The following is a 19,335-nucleotide window of genomic DNA, read 5'->3' on the forward strand; positions in this document are numbered from 1 at the left end:
GGAAAAGGAACTTCCGAAACAGCTTATTCCCGTGATTCAACCAAGTCATCTAATTTGACACCAAGAGACTTCATCCGCAATATGAATGATACAAAATAACAAGATTAATACCAAAACAAATTTGCTTTTCCAAAGAATGCGTATCGTGACTAACAAATAATTCACCATGTATGTATAAATTCTATAAAAGGAACTTCTTCTCCGGAAGATGTCGATGAAGTAGAAAAGAAACAGGAGTTCCTAAATTAATATCCCATCGCGGCACTAATTAATGATTAATGATATATCATTACCCCGTTCGGATTTCTCCGTTCTACTTTGAGAGCGTGATAGGAATTCGCGATATGGACTTATTTACTTTCATCGTTATTGCCTTTTGCAGCTGGCAAGGCTCGGGATGCCGATGGAAGATTCGGCGAGGGCCACCTCGGGGAAGATTCGGATGTAACATGCCAGGCTCGGAGATAGGCCGCTCCGGCATAAACGGCACGAAGGAAGGTTCAAGTACTGGCCTAATTGGGCGTACCGACTGGTCGAATGAATCGTCGGAAATTAAAGGGAAGACCGACCGGCTTGGACGGGCGGCGAGATGAAAGTACGAGCGCGAGTTTGCCCGCTAATTCGTGAACGCGGCCCACGTCGTGATTTGCACACAATCATCCCTTTTTCGAGGGTCCACGTGGGTGGGGTACACGTGGAGGAAATTAAGGCGGATTCGCGGGTCACGGTGTCGCCCCCCGCGTGGAAGGCGCCTTTCTAAAGACCACACTTTAATAACCCTCAACGTCTGAATTAGAACTACTATGATTAGCTGACACATGCGAAAGAGTATAATCGTAAATGAAAAAATGAGAAATCGAAAATGAGATATAAAAAATCATTTTTCCATGTGAGAGAGTCGATTAATTCAGGAAAGGAGACCATCTTGATAGGCTTGGCTAAATTGTAAATATTCAATACAGTTTCGATGACATCATGATTAGCTGACACATGCGAACGAGTATAATCGTAAATGAAAAAATGAGAAACCGAATGATATATAAAAAATCATTTTTCCACGTGAGAGAGTCGATTAATTCAGGAAAGGAGACCATCTTGATAGGCTTGGCTAAATTGTAAATATTCAATACAGTATCGATAACATCATGATTAGCTGACACATGCAAACGAGTATAATCGTAAACGAAAAAATGAGAAACCGAAAATGAGATAAAAAATCATTTTTCCACGCGAGAGAGTCGGTTAATCCAGGAAAGGAGACCATCTGGATAGGCTTGGCTAAATTGTAAAAATTCAATACAGTATCGATGACATCCGTTAGCCAACCGCATCTGACATTGCAGGAAGTACATGTATGGAGCGAGACTGACCGAGAAACCATTTAAAAAGCGTTATCGCGAATGATAACCGAATTGCGGATTATCGGGTGTAATATCGATCACGGTCATTTGTTAATCGACCGCGAATTAAATGGAAGTATATCAGTAGATATTGATCGAGAAATGATTTAATGTATAATCCTGTATTCTGAATATTTTCGCGTTGAATTGCTTTCTGGTAACGAGTGCTATTTGCATGTCTGCCATACTCGTCCATGGAGGATAATTTTAACTAGGAGATGATTCATGGCTGTGACAATAGTGATACGTTTCTATTACGACATTGGCAGTTCTGTCACTTGTATCGTGCTCGTTCTTCAATATTGTCATAAACGTGTCCGCGTGGTGTATCTAGCATCGAGACAGGGAATTACATTATTGCCGTATAATTTATGTTATTACCGTCACAGTCTCTGTCATCGGATTATGTTGTCCCCTTTTCTTTCCCAGAAATGGTGCAAGCTATATAACCGTCGTAAGAAGAAACCAGTTTGACGTTTACGATTCGACGACTAACCGCGCGCTCGTACCGAAAGAGTTCTTCAGTTTTAAGGGCTGAGTGGATTTTTGTCGAGACAAGTACTTTTTAAAGTCCCGGTGCATACGAGAATCTCGTTTTCCTTTTTAAGTAGAGCAACGAATAAACATAAAGAACCGGTTGGCCCTGCAGTGAATTCCACTGTCGGCCTAGCGATATTTCACGGAATTGTGGAACTCGTTGACATGTATGAATTATGCGTTTGTATTCTCGGCAAAACCTACGTCGTTCGAGCTGTCTAGGCCAGGGTGTACTAAACATCACTCATTGTTTTGAAACTAAAAAAGATCGGGGTTAAAAAAAGGGCAACCTAATTCGGAAGAAAAGCGAACAATTTCTTTTACGAAGTCTTCATTATCAAATGAACCTACCCTAAAAGTTCTCGTCTTGTTCGCATTAATCGGTATTGTTTACGTTTTTGGATCTTCACTTGTAAGACGCATCTATATTTTTCAAGTTAAAAGAAATGCACAAATGTCACCCTCAAATCTTTTTAATATCAAATTGTAAGTTTAATTCTTAGCTGTAGTCGCGAGTTAAATTAAATGGCAATTCGGTACAGGCTGAATTTACAGAAAAAAAAAAGATACTTCATTACCGATAACTGAGTAGTAGGAAGCTGAGCGTGATGAAGCGAGTGGCTTGCTTCCTGCCCTAACCTACCAGAGAGCGCCAGGTGTCAATGGAGTCATTCCACGGTAGGTAAAGAAGATCGCCGAGTTACCGATGACCACCTGTTACGATAGTCGGAAAACGTCACTGACAAAAGTTGACCTTTGCTAATTTTAATTTTGTCTTATCTTCCATCCGTATCAGATACCGCTGCATTCACTCCGAAGACGTCGTTTCTCTTCAAAGGAAAGAATCTCAGGATACAACAACAATGCAATTATTACCAAATCCAATGATTTACCTCTTAACCCCCCATTGTATGATGTTGCCATCCGACAATAACTTTCTTTATAACGTTAGCACCTTTGTGCCATATGGCAATAAAACTGTTGAGTGAAAAATAAATTAATAAATAAACCAAACTGATCCAATTACATTAAGACGCATTAATTTATAAAATTATGCCCTAAATATACTTTTTCAGTCGCAAATAGATTTGAAAAACCAAGCCATAGACCGTTATTCTTCAATCGTGTCAACTATTTTTAGGTGAAGTGAAACACGTCGAGGAACTTGATCGACGCCGATAAAGGAGATTTTTCTAAATGCCTACGTTGCCGACGTTCGTCTTTATATTGACAGCTGTGTCGAATTATATTGGGTATTGCACTAAATGGCATACTCCACCTGTCGTTTTCGTACAATAATTATAAAAAAATTGAAGTAAAACACCAGAAACCAGGATTCATGCTTTCTGGGGCCCTAATTGACTGCAGAGGGACACCTTGCGCCATCTGTGATTTTCAGGTCAATTAAATTTTCACTCCGAGACCTCGCAATCCCATCGTTTTAGAATAAAAGCGCGTAAGACACTTTCTTCGTCTTCATCCCGTTGAAATGCGAGTTTATCGATTATCAGAGTGTTCTAAATTGTCATAAAATTGTCCCGACCCTTTCGTTTCTCATATCAGTGCCTTCGATAATTGTATATTAATCGAAATATGAGACCTCGACGCCACTTTTGGTTCGTCTGGGAACAGTTAACAAATTTTTGTTGAAAAATCCAAATTTTGAACGTGTCGGGACAATTCTTAGATGATCACGAGTCACGTGTCAAAGTTTCGGACAGTTTGGTTCAACAATCCTTAAAAAAAGTGTCGTATTCGAATCGACTGATTTGAAGGGGGGTTTCACTTCACCCTTAAACGCGAACAGCTTGTGAAAAATGTGACCTTCCTTCTCGGTTGGAAAAAAAAATTGTATTCTGTTAAAAGAGATGTAATAAGGTTTAACATTGTAAAATAATGATTCCATAAATGTAAGTACTAATCATCTTATAGATTATAGAAGTCTTAGAGCTTAGTCGACACATTTCAAGAGCCTCGGATAAAATAATGGTGAAAAAAACGCGACCTCCAGCAGCAGTGTCGTCGAGGGATAATTCGCGATAAAGCAGTAGTGGAGTGCCAAGTCGTCAGCCGGCGAGAACGACAGCTTCCAAAAAGAGGAAGAAGGCGGGAGGAAATATCGTTGACGTCAAAAGTCCGACAACCGTGCTCCATTATACATAATGCGTAAGTATGACTCCTCTTCCTCCTCCCCCCGAGAAATATTGTCGTCGAGTGCGGGCACCTAGCCGGTATCGTTATTATCACCCACGAGGCATGGGAGGTGCGTGGGGTGCGCGAAACTGCCCCGAGGTCTCGCGTCCTCGTTAGAAGGCGTAATGTAAACCGGGACGGAGGGACGAAGAAAGCGAAAAAGGAGAGAAGGAACCGTAGAAAAAGGAAAACGGTCCTCTTAATTCTCAGCGGAACAAGACGTCCCGTGTGCGACTCGAGGGCGACTCCTCGACCTCGCGAAGAGGGTCTCTTAAACAGTCCGTACAAATAAGCAAGTAGCAAGGGTGTATATAGATTTTCCATTAAGGTGAAGTGAAGCCCCCTTCAAATCAGTCGATTCGAATGCAACACTTTTTTTTAAGGGTATTAGACCAAACTGTCCGAAACCTTGACACACTGCGCCTGATCATCTAAGAATTGTCCTGACACGTTCAAAATTTGAATTTTTCAAGAAAAATTGTTTACCCTAGCCCAGACCAGAACCAAAATGGCGTCGAGCTCTCATATTTCAATCGATATACAATTATCGAAGGCTCTGATATGAGAAACGAGAGGGTCGGGACCATTTTACGACAATTTAGAACACTCTGGTAATCGATAAACTCGCATTTGAACGGGATAAAGGCAAAAAAAGTGTTTTACTTATTTAGGGTCTGTACGGATAAGCAAGGAGCAAGGGTATCGGTATATGGATTTTATGTTGAGGGGATTTGCGAGTACACGCCTACTGTCGTATATTCAAGCTACGCGCAGCGTGTCAAATATGTACTACGCCACCCTGTTAATAAAAATTCATAAAATTCATACACTTTTAGTAGATGAGTGTCGTAAAGAAATTATATATATAACGTCTTAACGGTGAATTAGAATACATTTATTATAAAATTCTAAATAATTTTATAACATTATAACATCATGTAATTTTGTAAACTTGCGTAGAAATATTATGAATTTGATATTTGAATGTTGTTTAATACATATTGTTTGTTATTTATTATACTTTCTTTTAGATGAATTTTTAATTCTATGATCCATTACATAAGTTTATTTTTCAATGTTTTTCTTGGCGTTTAAGGCTGTCTGTCTGCAAAGACGTAGAGGTGAACAATGTTAACATATGTTGAATGTTAACATATGTCATATTTGTTTGTACATATGTCAACATTGTTTGTAAGCAGAAAAAATATTTAAAACCAAGTACTGTTCAACACAAATTTATAACATACCTTATAAATTTATAATACATATATATTTTATTTGAAAATGTGTTATAAAATTATAATATCCTTTTTAACAGTGCACGTCACTCGTGACATCTCATCGAAGGGTAATCTTCAATTTCTATGACGGGCAGACTAATTTCTACGGCTTCGTTGCAGGGTCGGCTTGCCGTGCCGTAAAATCACGAACATCATAGAGAGAGAGAAGAGAAAGAGCCGCTTAGAGGAAGCTCGAGTGGACTTCGACAAAGAAACGGCGATTAAAAGAAAAAAGTCGATTTACAATGGTAAAAAAACGAGTTAATCGAGCTTCATACGCTTTTCTACATTTAGTCTTGGTCTTCCTATAAAATCCTTTCGGCTACTTGCAATTATCGACATTTTTCCCGGTATGAATAATGCTTTAATGGTGTTATAAGCAAGTTTTGATAGGTCAGTTTCATTCGATCTATTTAAGCGGGTAGGCCACCTTGGGTAAAAAAATGAAATTTTTCGAGGGGTTATTCACGCAGAAATCAGTGAAAACGGTTATCTTCTTTAGAGTCGATCGAGGAGGTATCCACTTAGGAGATCATGGATTTTACGCTCGAAATCACGTGGTTATCAGCTGGAGATCGCAAGTAGAAATCCCTTTAAATCGTTGAAAATCACCAATGGCATTGTCACAGTTTTAAGACGGATTGTCCCTGGTTACCGAATCGCATTGTTGTTTATCTTATGAAATCAAAGGCAATCGGACCTCAAGGAAGGAAATCGTTGTCACCGATTTCCAAGTGAATAGTCCCTCGGAATCGATTGCCTTTGATTTCATATGATGAACAACAATGCGATTCGGTAACAAGTGACATTCAGCCTTAAAATTGTGACAGTCTTTCGGTGATTTCCAACGATTTCTAGTCATTTCTGCTCGCGATTTCAAGCTGATTTAAAATCTATGATTTCCTGAGTGAAAACCCGCTCGACATTTTTTTTTAGCTTCAATGATGGAACCTTCGACAATAATATGCAAATATTCTGATTGTTAAATAAGTCGTACTCTTGATGAATATGGAGCCATCACGTCGAAGCGCGTCGGAGCGCCTATGGCGTGCTTTTAGTCGCGTAAACACACCGAGTCGAGTGCAAACCAAGTTTACTCGCTGATCTTCGCGATCATTCGTAGACAGGGAAGAATCAGCGAGCATTAACGACCACTTAAACTAACACTGCAAATCTCTTAACGAATCTCCTTGAGATCGGCAGAAAAAGCGACCGGCAGAGAATGGACCTTTACTTAAAACTTGAAACGCACTTTTTCAAAGGACATTTTTTAAACTTGCGTTGCACCAATTTCAATAACCATAATGAGAAATAAATTCCATTGAATCAAAGAAATATCTCTTTGAATAGTACCAAAGAAATCATTTTTATTCAAAGAATTATCGAACTTAAATAAACTTGAATAATTTGGATGCACCATTTATTCGGAATTATGGCAATTTATTTGAGTCAAATAATTATTCCTGGAATTAATGTTAACAAAAATTTGTTTGTGCAATAAAATAGCAATGAATTAGCAATAAATTTTGCAACAAATTTTATTGAATTGTGCTAAAGTGGCAATTCCAGCTCTATATACATGTTTGTCGCTGTATTTTTGTTACGTCGGCAAGTCTTGGTACATACGCTTATTACGAGATATCTCCTAGCTGGCAATGAATGGGTTAATGCCGTTTTCAAATTAGAAACTCTGTACCGTATCTTACACAAAACCCCATGATAAAATTAACATCACGATGAGCGGAAATATATTTGACAAAAGAAATGGGTCGTCCAGGGAAGGTGCGGAATTCTATTGCCACGAGTAGACGTGGTGATTAATCAAATCGTGGAAAAAAATGAGGTACCCAAGGTAAGTACTTCGTGACACCGCAAAAGCTTTTCCAAGTCCTATTCTCCGATTTTTACGAGACTTCTCCTCGACATTGACTCACAATGTAAACCCGGACGTTTCATTTGTTTTTAGAAAAGGAAAAGAAGGGCTGAACTTAAAACCAACCTGTCCCAGCCATGAGGTAGCGTTAAAAGGAGTCTCCCGGTCCCCGTAGATGGAAACAAGAGAGAGAAGGGGGGAGGGTCATTGCTCAGGAACGGGATTTACTGCCTTTTCGACGGAATAATGATCTCTGGCAACCGAGGAGATGCGGAGACGCGTGCGGCAAAGTTGCGCGGACGCGTGAAAGGCGTGCAACCGGAGGGTCAAGGACCCCCGCGAATGCGGTCCCGCGGAATTTCGCGGAATGAAAGAAAGGAAAAGTTTCAATTATTGAGGATCCGTTTCGCCAGAACGGGACTTCCTTTCGCGGTAATTGGGACGCGCTATTGCGGGAAACTATGAGAAGGCGGACCTTATCTAGCCGAGATGACGAGCGATCTCGCGATTTTCGATGCACCGGATGGATCGGCACGTGCGGACGTGCATGAAATTAAAACTAATTATCCGGAGTTACCACACCTTACCGCGTGTTTTTCACGGCCTCGGGATTACGGGTGTAAATGAATTCGATTGTTAGAGATTGCACAATGATTTTGAAAAAATCCTTCGAGAAGGACCGAGAAATGCAATTTGCTCCTACTTTATCTTCGCTAGGACACTCGGATAATTTCATACTTGATGTTGATATTTGTTTTTCGATTCTCACCTGATAACCATACCATATGTTCGTTAATAAAAATCACGATCAAGCGTTTGTGAAATGATCGAAGTGTTTATTAGATAACCCTTTGGTATTTATAAGATGTAATATGGGCCTGTGTAGTTTATTTGCATCCGGTTTTTATAGAATAACATGACAACTTGATGATATGGTACCGTGATAAAAACTAAATTTTCCGTCAGATAAAGCGAGCAACATTAAAGAATTTTACTAAGACAAAAGAGTACGTGTCTGCAAATTCCAAAATTAAAAAGTGCAAGCACCGAAGTACTCGATAATTGATTTAAATACTATAGATTATCGCATTGTACGGTGTGCTGCTTTCTTCACGAATAGAAATATTCTTGAAAAAAAAGGCACGACAGAAACACAGAAGGCGGTGTACAGCGAGTTTAATTCAAGTTTCTACCCGACCATTGATCACTGTCAGATTAAGTCTCTTAACCTTTCCCATCGATATATAAGTTCATGTACAAACAGGCCTTGAAAGAAAATGGTAAATACCTTTTACCCTGGAAGTTTTCGGTTCCTTTTCCTTGCAATGTATCGGAAGGTTCGCAATGTTCGAACAACGGTACGATTTAATATCGTTATCAAAGTATTGAATGCACAAAAGAGAAAGGTAAAAAATCTCCGAGCCAAGTTGACCCACCTCTGCACATTGAACGAGCACGCGAAGCGGATTTGTACAGAGGATCGAAATTATGCCGTTCCTCCGGGATCAGGACAAAGGGCTTAAAAGGCATAAATAATAAAACACCGTTCTCTGCTCCGGAATTATCTGCTTGGCAGAATTAGCACTTGCATTCCTGGAGAAAGTCCCCTGCATATTCTGCTTTATTCGACCTCCATTTCGAACCATTATCTCCCTCCTGTATTTTGCAGCATCGATTTACCTTAGATACTCCAAATGCGTGCAAGAACTGTCCTTGACAATTGAGCCCATAATTATGAAATTGGTCTAAGTTAAAATTTAAAAAAAAAAATGAGTTTATCAGTTATTTCACCCTACATTATTTTAAACTAAATTAATTAAATGTAATTTCTTAGGATATTGTCAAAAATGAACCGTTAGAGAGTGGTTGTAATTTCAACATTATATGGAATTCATTTAGTGTTAATTATGAAAGTGGTCTAAGTAAAAAAATTAAAAAAATTATATAAATATAACCTTAAAATGGCACGTGGCCCTCTTTGGCGCGTTTTTGAACTACACGATAAGCCGACAAATGACAATCAAACGATAACAGAAACGACAATTCTTTCCGGTCTACCTAACAATATATGGAATTCATTTAGTTCTATTTTGAAAGTAATTCAGTTGGGCTCTTCCGAACTAATTATTGGCGGAAAAATAATTTATATATTTTACCATTATGTCAACAGAAAGCGGTTCAGGTAAGTTAATGACAACGTACTTATTACGAGAATATGCTAATTATTATTCGGATATCATGTGATTTGCAGATATTATACGACTACGTAATATTTCTTTAAATGATTCTAAATTCCACGTTTTGGATCTTTCACCTAAAAGAGGAAGACCAAAAATATACGGAAATATTAAATTACTTCCATTATACCCCACCTACTACCATACGTCCTTCCAGTTTTTCAGGAACATTTTAAGAATCTTAAAAACTCATAACGATAAAAGCCTAAAATGATAAAAATGGATTACTTTTTAAAAATAATTAATAAATGTTCTTGAATTATTTCATTAAAATTATTGTTTCTAATAAAACTCGTAGTTTTTTATTGCTTTAAGTCATTTATAGGACATTCAATTAATTGTGAAAATGGTCTAAGTCAATTCACACTTTAAAAGCAACATTTTCGTATGGAATTCACACAAAATTTCATATTCATAATAAATTTCCATTAATCAAGACTAATAAAATTCTAAATTAAAATGTTACATGATATAAAAATATTTTTTAATTTATTCAAATGCAATTCATTAAATATCTCGATACAAGAAATATGCGACTTAGACCACTTTCATAATTATGGGCACAATTAGTCCATACAATTTCTTTTTTTCATTTAAATTGTACTACTAGGAATTAAGGCTCGAGTAGTTTCGTTACCATAACTATTAATATTTGATTTTATATGATGATAATGATTGATTATATATAAATACTTGATTTTTACCGAGAGTTCCATGCCAAATTGATATACCTATTGTTACTACGTTGCATGTATCATTGGGTCCGAAATTCTCGAGAACTCGTTACCAAATTTTTTTCATTCGGTTATCCGAGCACTTTCAATTGACTGGATGAAAGTAAATAAATTGAATCAAGCAACAACTCACCCTGTCTTGGATCCTGACGTTTTCCTGGCCTCTTTTCAGGCTAGGGGCCCGCAGGACCTTGCTCGTTAATGGAGGGTCCATCGTGGAGGAAGACGGGTGGCACTCGTCAGGATCTCATCCTCCGAGTTACCGGCTCTCCTTCATTTCATCTTCTGCAAAGGAAACACGATTCCACGTTAATTCTCCCCCGCTGCTAAACATTATATTGCGGCTCGGTTCCACAGTAAAGGAAATTTAATTCCGCGGCGTCGAATGATTGCCAACCTTAATGTCGAGAGATAAATCTACTCGGCTAAAGATCGACACGGCGATCGTGACTTTGGGCCTTTGTAATCTTGTGATCGGGGTTGGATAAGAACGTCTGTTTAGGTCTCACATCATTTTATACCGTAAAGAAACTAACGGCGAAGTTGCCTATTCAAATAGAAAATATTATTTCCTTCGTTACCTCGGGTGCCTACTTCGAGGCACATGAAATAACTGTTAATTATAGGTCCCGCGATGCTTAAAACGACGTTCATTTAAAATATTATTATTTCCCTACTTATGTATCTTTGATATATTTCGATGTTAATTTTACGGATAATTGACCTTGTGGATCATAAACGTTCATACGAATACATCCTTACTTTTGAGGGAAATATTCACAAAGGGACAAAGGCAAAATGATCGGAGGTCTATGGGCGGCTCTATTCCAGGGATCACGGGCATGAAGAAGACGTGAGCATTGTTTAGAAAACGTGATTATTGCCTAAACAACTGATACGGCTAAACCAAGACTGTCCCTAGGAACAGTGGACAGAAAGGACCCTCAGTCTTGGACCACAGAATCGAGCAGTTGGCTCTTATTCGGAATACTCCAGTTTTGCGGCATACACGCATATTTGTCATATAATAAGCCATCATGCCAGGCTGTGAGATATACGGAATATAGGAAAATTGTCAATAGTAGACACATGTATTTTAAATACCCCCACATGGCTACTTTGAAGATCCCCCTGATCGGGGTCATAAATTCCGAGTCCTTTCTTTAACGTGAAGTGAAACACGTCGAGGAACTTGATCGACGTCGATAAAAAAGATTTTTCTAAATGCCTACGTCGCCGGCGTTTATATTGACAGCTGTGATATATTGATATGTCGTGTTTATATTGACAGCTGTGTCGAATAATATTGGATATTGTACCAAATGGCATACTCCACCTGTCGTTTTCGTACAATAAATATCAAGAAATCGAAGTAAAACTAGAAATCCTCCGAATTCATGCTTTCTGTGGCCCCAATTGACTGCAGAGGAACCCCTTGTGCCATCTGTGATTTCTAGGTCAATTAAATCTTCACTCCGAGACCTCGTATTCCCACCGTTTTAGCATAGAAGCGCATACAACACTTGTTTTGCCTTTATCCCGTTCAAATTCGAGTTTATCGATCACCAGAGTGTTCTAAATTGTCGTAAAACTGTCCTGACCCTTTCAATTCTCATATCAGAGTCTTCGATAATTGTATATTGATCAAAATATGAGAGCTCGACGCCATTTTGCTTCTGGTCTGGGCTGTTAAAATTTTTTTTCTAAAAATCCAAATTTTGAATGTGTCAGGACAATTCTTAGGCGATCAGGAGTGATGTGTCAAAGTTTCGGACAGTTTGGTCTAATACCCTTAAAAAAAAGTGTTGTATTCGAATCGACTGATTTGAAGGGGGTTTCACTTCATCTTAACTATTTTCTGACCACGTGCAGGACACTCTTTCGAGAAAGAGTCGCACTGTTCATGGCCAAATGTTGCTCAAATGTTCTTCAGGCCGCCTCACTCCAATCAGATGGTTCAACAGAGCCCTATTTCTTTTCGCGCAAGGGAGTGCACGAAAGTAAAGAGACTCTGTTAACTTCCGATGCACGCGCAAGCGTTCACGAAATCCACGCACGCGTCCGGCGTGACAACAGACATTACTGCACGATGAGGCCCTTTCCCTTTGTTTATCTCCTTTTCTTTTACCTCTTTTTCCTCCCTAGGAGGAGGATTCCCGTGAACCTCGTCGGCACGTCCACCCACGCACGAGTAAATTCAACGAGATCGGCTAAGAATGCCGATCGACGCTCGTGGGAAATCAAAATGCACTGGCCCCAGCACACCGGTCGGTGTAACGAGATCGTGTAAGCAACCAGTAAGTAACGGTACGAGGTAACGGAGGGTAACGCGAGTGCGTGCAACCTTAGGTGGAGCCTCGACCTCGAGCCGGGAGAATCCGGAGCTGCCGGAGTGTGGGAAGGTTTTCGAGAGGAGTCGCCATTTTTTTCATATTTATTTGCTTTTTCGCGAACCAATAGAGAGACCAGATAAATCGTTCCGATGTGGGAATTCCAGTAGTCGGGGGTGGAGATGCATAAAACAAAGCATGGTCGGGTTAGAACCGCTTACGCGGAGGAACTTCTTCGGAGGGTACTTTCATGATTTACGGAATGATTTGTGGAGTGTCGAACGTTCTTATCGAATGGACCGATGCGTTCGAAAGATATTTCGGGGAGATCTATCTTAAGGCAGAAAGTCGAGTGGAAAGTTTGCGGAAACTTTGGGCCCAAACTTTGAAGACCGAAAATGGGATATCGAATGAATTTGTTCCGCGTTTATTGACGATGGTAAGATGGTAAGAGTCCATCGAACTGGATGGATTGTTTCGATGGAAGGAAAGGAAAGAACGATAATAGCCGCAATTATTTGAATTCTTTTTCTTTGGGCCCGAGGGCTTACTGCCTACTAGCTCCTCTATCTGTGGCAATAATAACTACAATTAGAATATATCCAGACAATTTACAAAGCAATACATGGGATAGTTCCTGTACAGCTGAGATCAAATGTCAAACTACGTGATGTTAAATCAATAATAATCGTATCCTTAATGGCTCCACTGAAAGTAGGTACTTTATTCGTAATATCTCCAATTAACTTTATAACGAAAATTTCTACTACCATAATCGTGGCCGTAATAGTAACTACCAGTACATCCGCTTAACTCTACTCGGTCAAGTAGATGTTATTACTAAATCACTGTAGTTGTAATACAAATTAAGAAAAAAAAAAAAAACATTATTACCTTGCAACAGCAAGTGTAAGAAAACTGTTCGTAGTGTAGAGTTCGATTACGACTTCCTTTTACCATTGAACAAAGAATTTTTTTTCGAGTTTTCTTGGAAATCGTCGTAATAAGAGACGAAGTATCGTTATGTACAAAGTTTTTATCGACAAGGTCCCACGGCTTATGAAAAAAGAAAAGTACTTGCACGTACACGGAAACGTATATCTCATGGCATGTAGTAATTCGTAATGACCCTTTCGTTAAAAATAACCGGCATCATTAGAGACTGTACTATCTGGCGTAATAACGACGGCCATACGTCAAAGTACTCGTTTCTTGGACACCATAGTCATTTTTCCTAATCCATCATTTCTTCCGTGCACTTGTTGACACATCTCCGTTCCCTTTCATCTCATACACATGCGATAGGCCATGAATTGCCGTCTCAATGCCGATAATCACGGGTCTTACCCTATATTGAAGTAGGTAAACGTATGGCATTACGGTCGGCAATTGCAACGGGAACCGGTAGAGTTCGATATTAAATCAAGTGACGTAACCTCCTTTGTTTGGCCATTGTTTCATGCGACGCTCAACAATGGGCAGTTATTAACGCCGCATTGAGTTCTGATCCGATATTACGACTCGAGGACACCGAGACAAACCGAAGGTGCGTATGATCTATCAAATTCGATTATCCAAACTGACTGAGATTTCTCTAATCGAAATTCAATCTACGTCCTGAAGTTACCTCACCCATTTAGTCTTCCGTAAAGTCAATCGGGTATAAATGACCACGAGGAACACTACTAATGTAATAATGAAACCCATCACTTGAGCTCACCGATGAAAATATAAAAATTTAAGAATAATCATTGGCAAATATAATAATGCTAAAATAATAATTGTTTGGCCCAACATATTCATAGTTTATAGTTAAAAGGTAAAATCATTGTAAAATTCATTTTAGGGAATACGCGTTACATCAACTATTCGCATTAAATTAATTTGGCCTGCGACCGCGAAGTGGAAAAGGATTCGATAATGCTGAATTATAACAATCTCTTTCCCCCGACCCAACAAAAATATCACATCGTATTATAATAATGCATAACGTGGCAAAAGCTGTATTTCATAAATCGTTGAAATTCTCGTATACCCCTTTTATGGCGAGAACAACTGCTTTTACACAACGATATTCGCAACACCGGTCGTACAAGACCCTCGCAAAATTAGAGAGATAAATTGATACGAAGAATCTTTAGATCGTTACATTTAGGACAGTTTTATTTAGCGCTCATTAAGGAGCATAAAAACGAGGAGATCGGCAACTGTGCGAAACCGACGCGAGCGCAGAAATATTTCCGGCTCCTTTTTCCACCCATTCCTTTGTCATCGGAATCCGGAGAACGCCACCTCGTGTACTTTTTAATTAACATAATCAGGCGAGAAACGAGGTCCGGAAATACGTCCCGAGCGTTTCTCTTTTGGCGGCCTACATAATGTCTCGCTTTCGATCCTACGAGAATAGATCTGCGACGTCCCCGATCCACCTGTTGGGGGATCTTTTCGGTGACACCTGGATCGTCCTAGATCGATCCAATACCGTAGCGTTAATTTAGAATTAGATTTAGATTAGTTAACAAATCAATTCGACTACGCTAACGGCACGAGTGTACCTGACTCTTCGCGTCATCATAACCTCTCCGCCAAGGGAAGTGGACCGCCATAGAACCCCCGGTGGTCAAGGCGCTCGTCTCCCTTTTTCGATGTTTTAGAGGTCTCTTCTTTAAGGTGAAGTGAAACCCCCTTCAAATCAGTCAATTCGAATACAACACTTTTTTTTAAGGGTATTAGACCAAACTGTTCGAAACTTTGACACATCACCCCTGATCATCTAAGAATTGTCCTGACGCATTCAAAATTTGGATTTTTAGACCAAATTTTTTAACTTAGCCCAAACCAGAACCAAAATGGCGTCGAGCTCTCGTATTTCGATCAATATACAATTATCGAAGGCTCTGATATGAGTAACGAAAGGGTCAGGAGAATTTTATGACAATTTAGAACACTCTGGTAATCGATAAACTCGCATTTCAACGGGATAAAGGCAAAAAAAAGTGTCTTATGCGCTTTTATTCTAAAACGATGGGAATACGAGGTCTCCGAGTGAAAATTTAATTGATCTGGCGCAGGGAGTCCTTCTGCAGTCAATTAGGGCCCCAGAAAGCATGAATTGAGAGGATTTCTTGATATTTATTGTACGAAAACGACAGGTGGAACATGCCATTTGGTACAATATCCAATATAATTCGACACAGCTGTCAATATAAAAACAAACGTCGGCAACGTAGGCATTTAGAAAAATCTTCTTCATCGATGTTTCACTTCACCTTAAGGGCGCCCTTCTGTCGCTCTCGCCTCACATGGAAACCATCAAGTCGCAGACTTTTCCAAACCTTCCAAGAAGGACGATTTATTTCTTTAGCGCTTAAGCCTCGCTTTCTTCATTTCGGCACGTACTCGATAAGAGGCAATTTGTCCCCATATTCCTTTGGTCTTTTTCCGAGTTCCTTCTCAGAAAAATTTCCCCAGGAGTCCTTTTTGCCGTCCCCATCTACACCTCCTTGACTGCATTAACTTCCCTTTCCTTTACCCCCAATCGGCTGCATTGCAAAATGCAGCCCGTTTTTGTTCTAAACCTACCCCCGGAGATTTTTCCAAAACCCCGCCCTTTCTTGAAGGTCTCCTTAACCTGAGATTTTCATCGCTAAGACAGAATTTGTTCATCCTACAAAAAAAGAACTTTCTCCAGCACCAAAGCGACTAGCCATTAGTTTCAACGCGAACTCTTTCGCTCGGGTCGTAACATACAAACATTGTCGCACAGTTCCCTGTTCCATATACGCAAATAAACATTCATTATTACAACGAAAATAGTTTTCGTTCAAGTTAGCGCGAGATCCGTCGCACTTGTAGTGCACGGAACAATATCGATTCCCCTAAGGCTTTTTGCCGGTTCCTCGGCAAACATAGCCAAGCAAGGCGCTCCGGCGCCGTGTATTATCGGACCACCGTGGGTGATTTGCGTTAATTAATTGGCCCAAATCGAGGAGCAAGTCCGCACAGCGCATGCACTCGCGAAGTGCTGACGGAGGCTGCTCATTAATATGCCTAATGGCTCGAGACGCGACACTCGGGAGGGGGTCAACCGAATTTGGCTAGGAGCCAATTTTCGGGAAAATTGCGGGGCACAATGTCGTCGGAGGAACTAGTGCAGCAACGATTTGCGGGGACGCAATTACAAGGAGTCGGTATCGATTACCCGAAATCTCGTTTACATGCTCGTGCTCGGCCCGTTTGTAAACCACCGATGATGGGCTCGTGTGGTTTTCGATGCTGCGATTTTTGCGAGTCGATCGATCGGATGCTTCGATGTCACCCTTTGGCTTTGCTGTTTGAAAGTAGACGAACGAGCGAATATATTTTTACGGCTAAATCGATTTTTTTTTGCCTTGGTCTGTACGATTTTATCGACGCAGTGCTTCGATTGCGAGGTTATCGTCTATTGTCTTTATTGTCGGAAAATTATAGATACTATATAACCGCGTCTATTTTCTATTTTTACGACTTGATTGACAGGATGCTTCGACAAGGGGAATCGTCTATTTGTCGGATTAAACGAACGATGGGACGTTCTTATCACCGAATGTACTATCCGCTTCTGCCATTTTTACGATTCGATCAGTAAAATGCATGAATTGCAGCGAGTTGTCTCTATTGTCTAGATTAAGCTGACATCGGGATGTATAGTTAAGGCCGTATTTTTGGATTACTGATTGGGTCTGACGAAAATATTCTTTAACTTTAAGAAATGAAATTATATTTTTTAATATCGGCTCAGTGATGCTTTTGGATACTGAACCGTGGGATGATAGAGACATGGGAGGCATCGGATACGAGCGAAGCAACGCATGTAACAAAGTAATGGACTATCCTGAAGAGGGTCAATGACTAAAGCAAACCGATACCCCCTTCTCATTGCTTGCCCCCCGGCAAGTTGCTCGTTACTAAGAGAGGTAGTTCCCCTGTTCTTCCTTTTAGAGGTTAGTTTTATTAACGTACGAGTTGGTCGCTATTAACCCGTTTGCACCATAAGGAAGTATGATAATGAGGGTCCTTATCACCAAATTTCAGGCTGAATGATAGCGACCAATAAAATTGAGCGTATATATTAGCTCCGGTGATAGTGACCAGAAAAACTGAGCGTATATATACGCTAATGATGCAAATGAGTTAAAGCGCCATCAATGGTAAAGTCATTTTTATTCTCAAAAATAGAAATCCAGCACTTAAGAATAGTACGTAAGTTGCGGAACAATTACGTAAAATCTGGATTGCGTCTTGTTACAGATGAACAAAGAGAAATATACTGCGGTATATTGCTTTGAGCAATTTTCTTTACTACATCGTTCAGTCCAATAACATCTATCTTCTAGACGATCATTTGATAAGGAACCCCTCCCCGTACTGATAATATATTTCATTGATTTCTAAAATTTAGCTCACTTTCAATAGTAATTCGGAAAGATATGCGCTGATACAGAAAATGAAAATTGATATTGATGATTTCTTTAATAATCAAATGTCAGACCTAAGAGAACAATAGGCTGGTATTTCTATCTCGCTGGAATATTTTCATTGGTAATTTTTCCTGCAAATTCGAAAAGCACCGTTCGTTCCAATTTTGTCATGCTACAACGATCAGTCGAGACAAATCATTCACGAGTTATTGTTGATCTTACGAAATGGGGCATCACCGAAGGTATCATTGAACGAAAGTCGGACTGTCATCGGTTCGACGGGGGTACTTACTCGATTCACCGATCCAAGTAATAGGTTCTATTAATAAGAGCGTTCTTACGCGCAGGCAGGCCACTTATTACGCGTAACCGCGAATTATTATGCACTTTGACTTATTATGCAATCCGGTGCCGGTTGGGCGCAAATATCTTTTTAATAGCCAGAAGGGCGAGACCCGTCCCCGCGGTCCTCTGATGAGAAATTATGCTAATCGCTGAGATTCTCGTTTTACGAGTAGCTTCACATTTAACGAGGAAAATATATTCCACAACGCCTAAAAACTGTTCCAGAAAATTAGTCTAAAAAAGATAAAAATTGAAGCTCCCTTCAGATACTCATAATAGTAAAAAGACCCCAAGACTAATTTCTCACCTTAGAATTTGATGACGATAGTATGAAAAAATCAAATTATAAAAAATCATATTATATAAAATCAAATGATATTTTCATTAGATTTTGCAATAGACAGGTATTCCACCATTATTACAGGTAGATACTGCAACTTCATTCATGAAATATCTTTTCTTTCGGCAGATTTCCAAGTACAAACATCGACGTTTGGGTGGAGTTTGTTCAATTTGAAGAGACGTGCGCTTTGCAGCATCTAGATAAACGTTTACCATCTGAAAATAACTTGAACTCGGGTCTGCAATTGCTCGTTACGAGAACATCGTTCCGGAGTAAGATCCACTATCTGCACCCATCGACGCTAATAGAATGCTGCGCGTATGAGCCAAAAGTGCTCCATTTCCGCGATAGCGACGGTTAAAATATCGATTTTACGGGAATCCACGTGAAACCACGTATCGCGATCAAACAACCGAGTTCAATCTTAATCTTAATCGGCCGGTTCGCGGGAATCGATTGAACGATTTGAAGTCCGGTTAGTAAACCACGAGGCGTACTCGACAATTGCGCTCGAGTGGTGCGTAGGAATCGTTATGACTCATTCATATCGAGTCCCCGATAGTGCCGTATCTCAATGAGTTCTCACCGAATCCATAAATCCACC

The 19,335-nt window shown here is 39.8% G+C and overlaps 1 protein-coding gene across 4 annotated transcripts in view; it reads right to left on the reverse strand.

Moving 5' to 3' along the window:
• LOC105694680 (mitogen-activated protein kinase-binding protein 1) overlaps nt 1–19,335 on the reverse strand; it is a 175,556-nt gene that overhangs the window by 92,139 nt on the left and 64,082 nt on the right. For all 4 annotated transcript variants that reach the window (XM_012415567.1, XM_012415564.1, XM_023433111.1 and 1 more), the window contains exon 2: nt 10,388–10,539. In XM_012415567.1, coding sequence (XP_012270990.1) covers nt 10,388–10,468 — 81 coding nt within the window. In that variant the 5' untranslated portion in view covers nt 10,469–10,539. The remainder of the gene's footprint in view (nt 1–10,387; nt 10,540–19,335) is intronic.

The sequence above is a fragment of the Orussus abietinus genome, unplaced genomic scaffold, assembly GCF_000612105.2.
Source record: "Orussus abietinus isolate OABI.00-Male unplaced genomic scaffold, Oabi_2.0 scaffold77, whole genome shotgun sequence".
NCBI lineage: Eukaryota > Metazoa > Arthropoda > Insecta > Hymenoptera > Orussidae > Orussus > Orussus abietinus.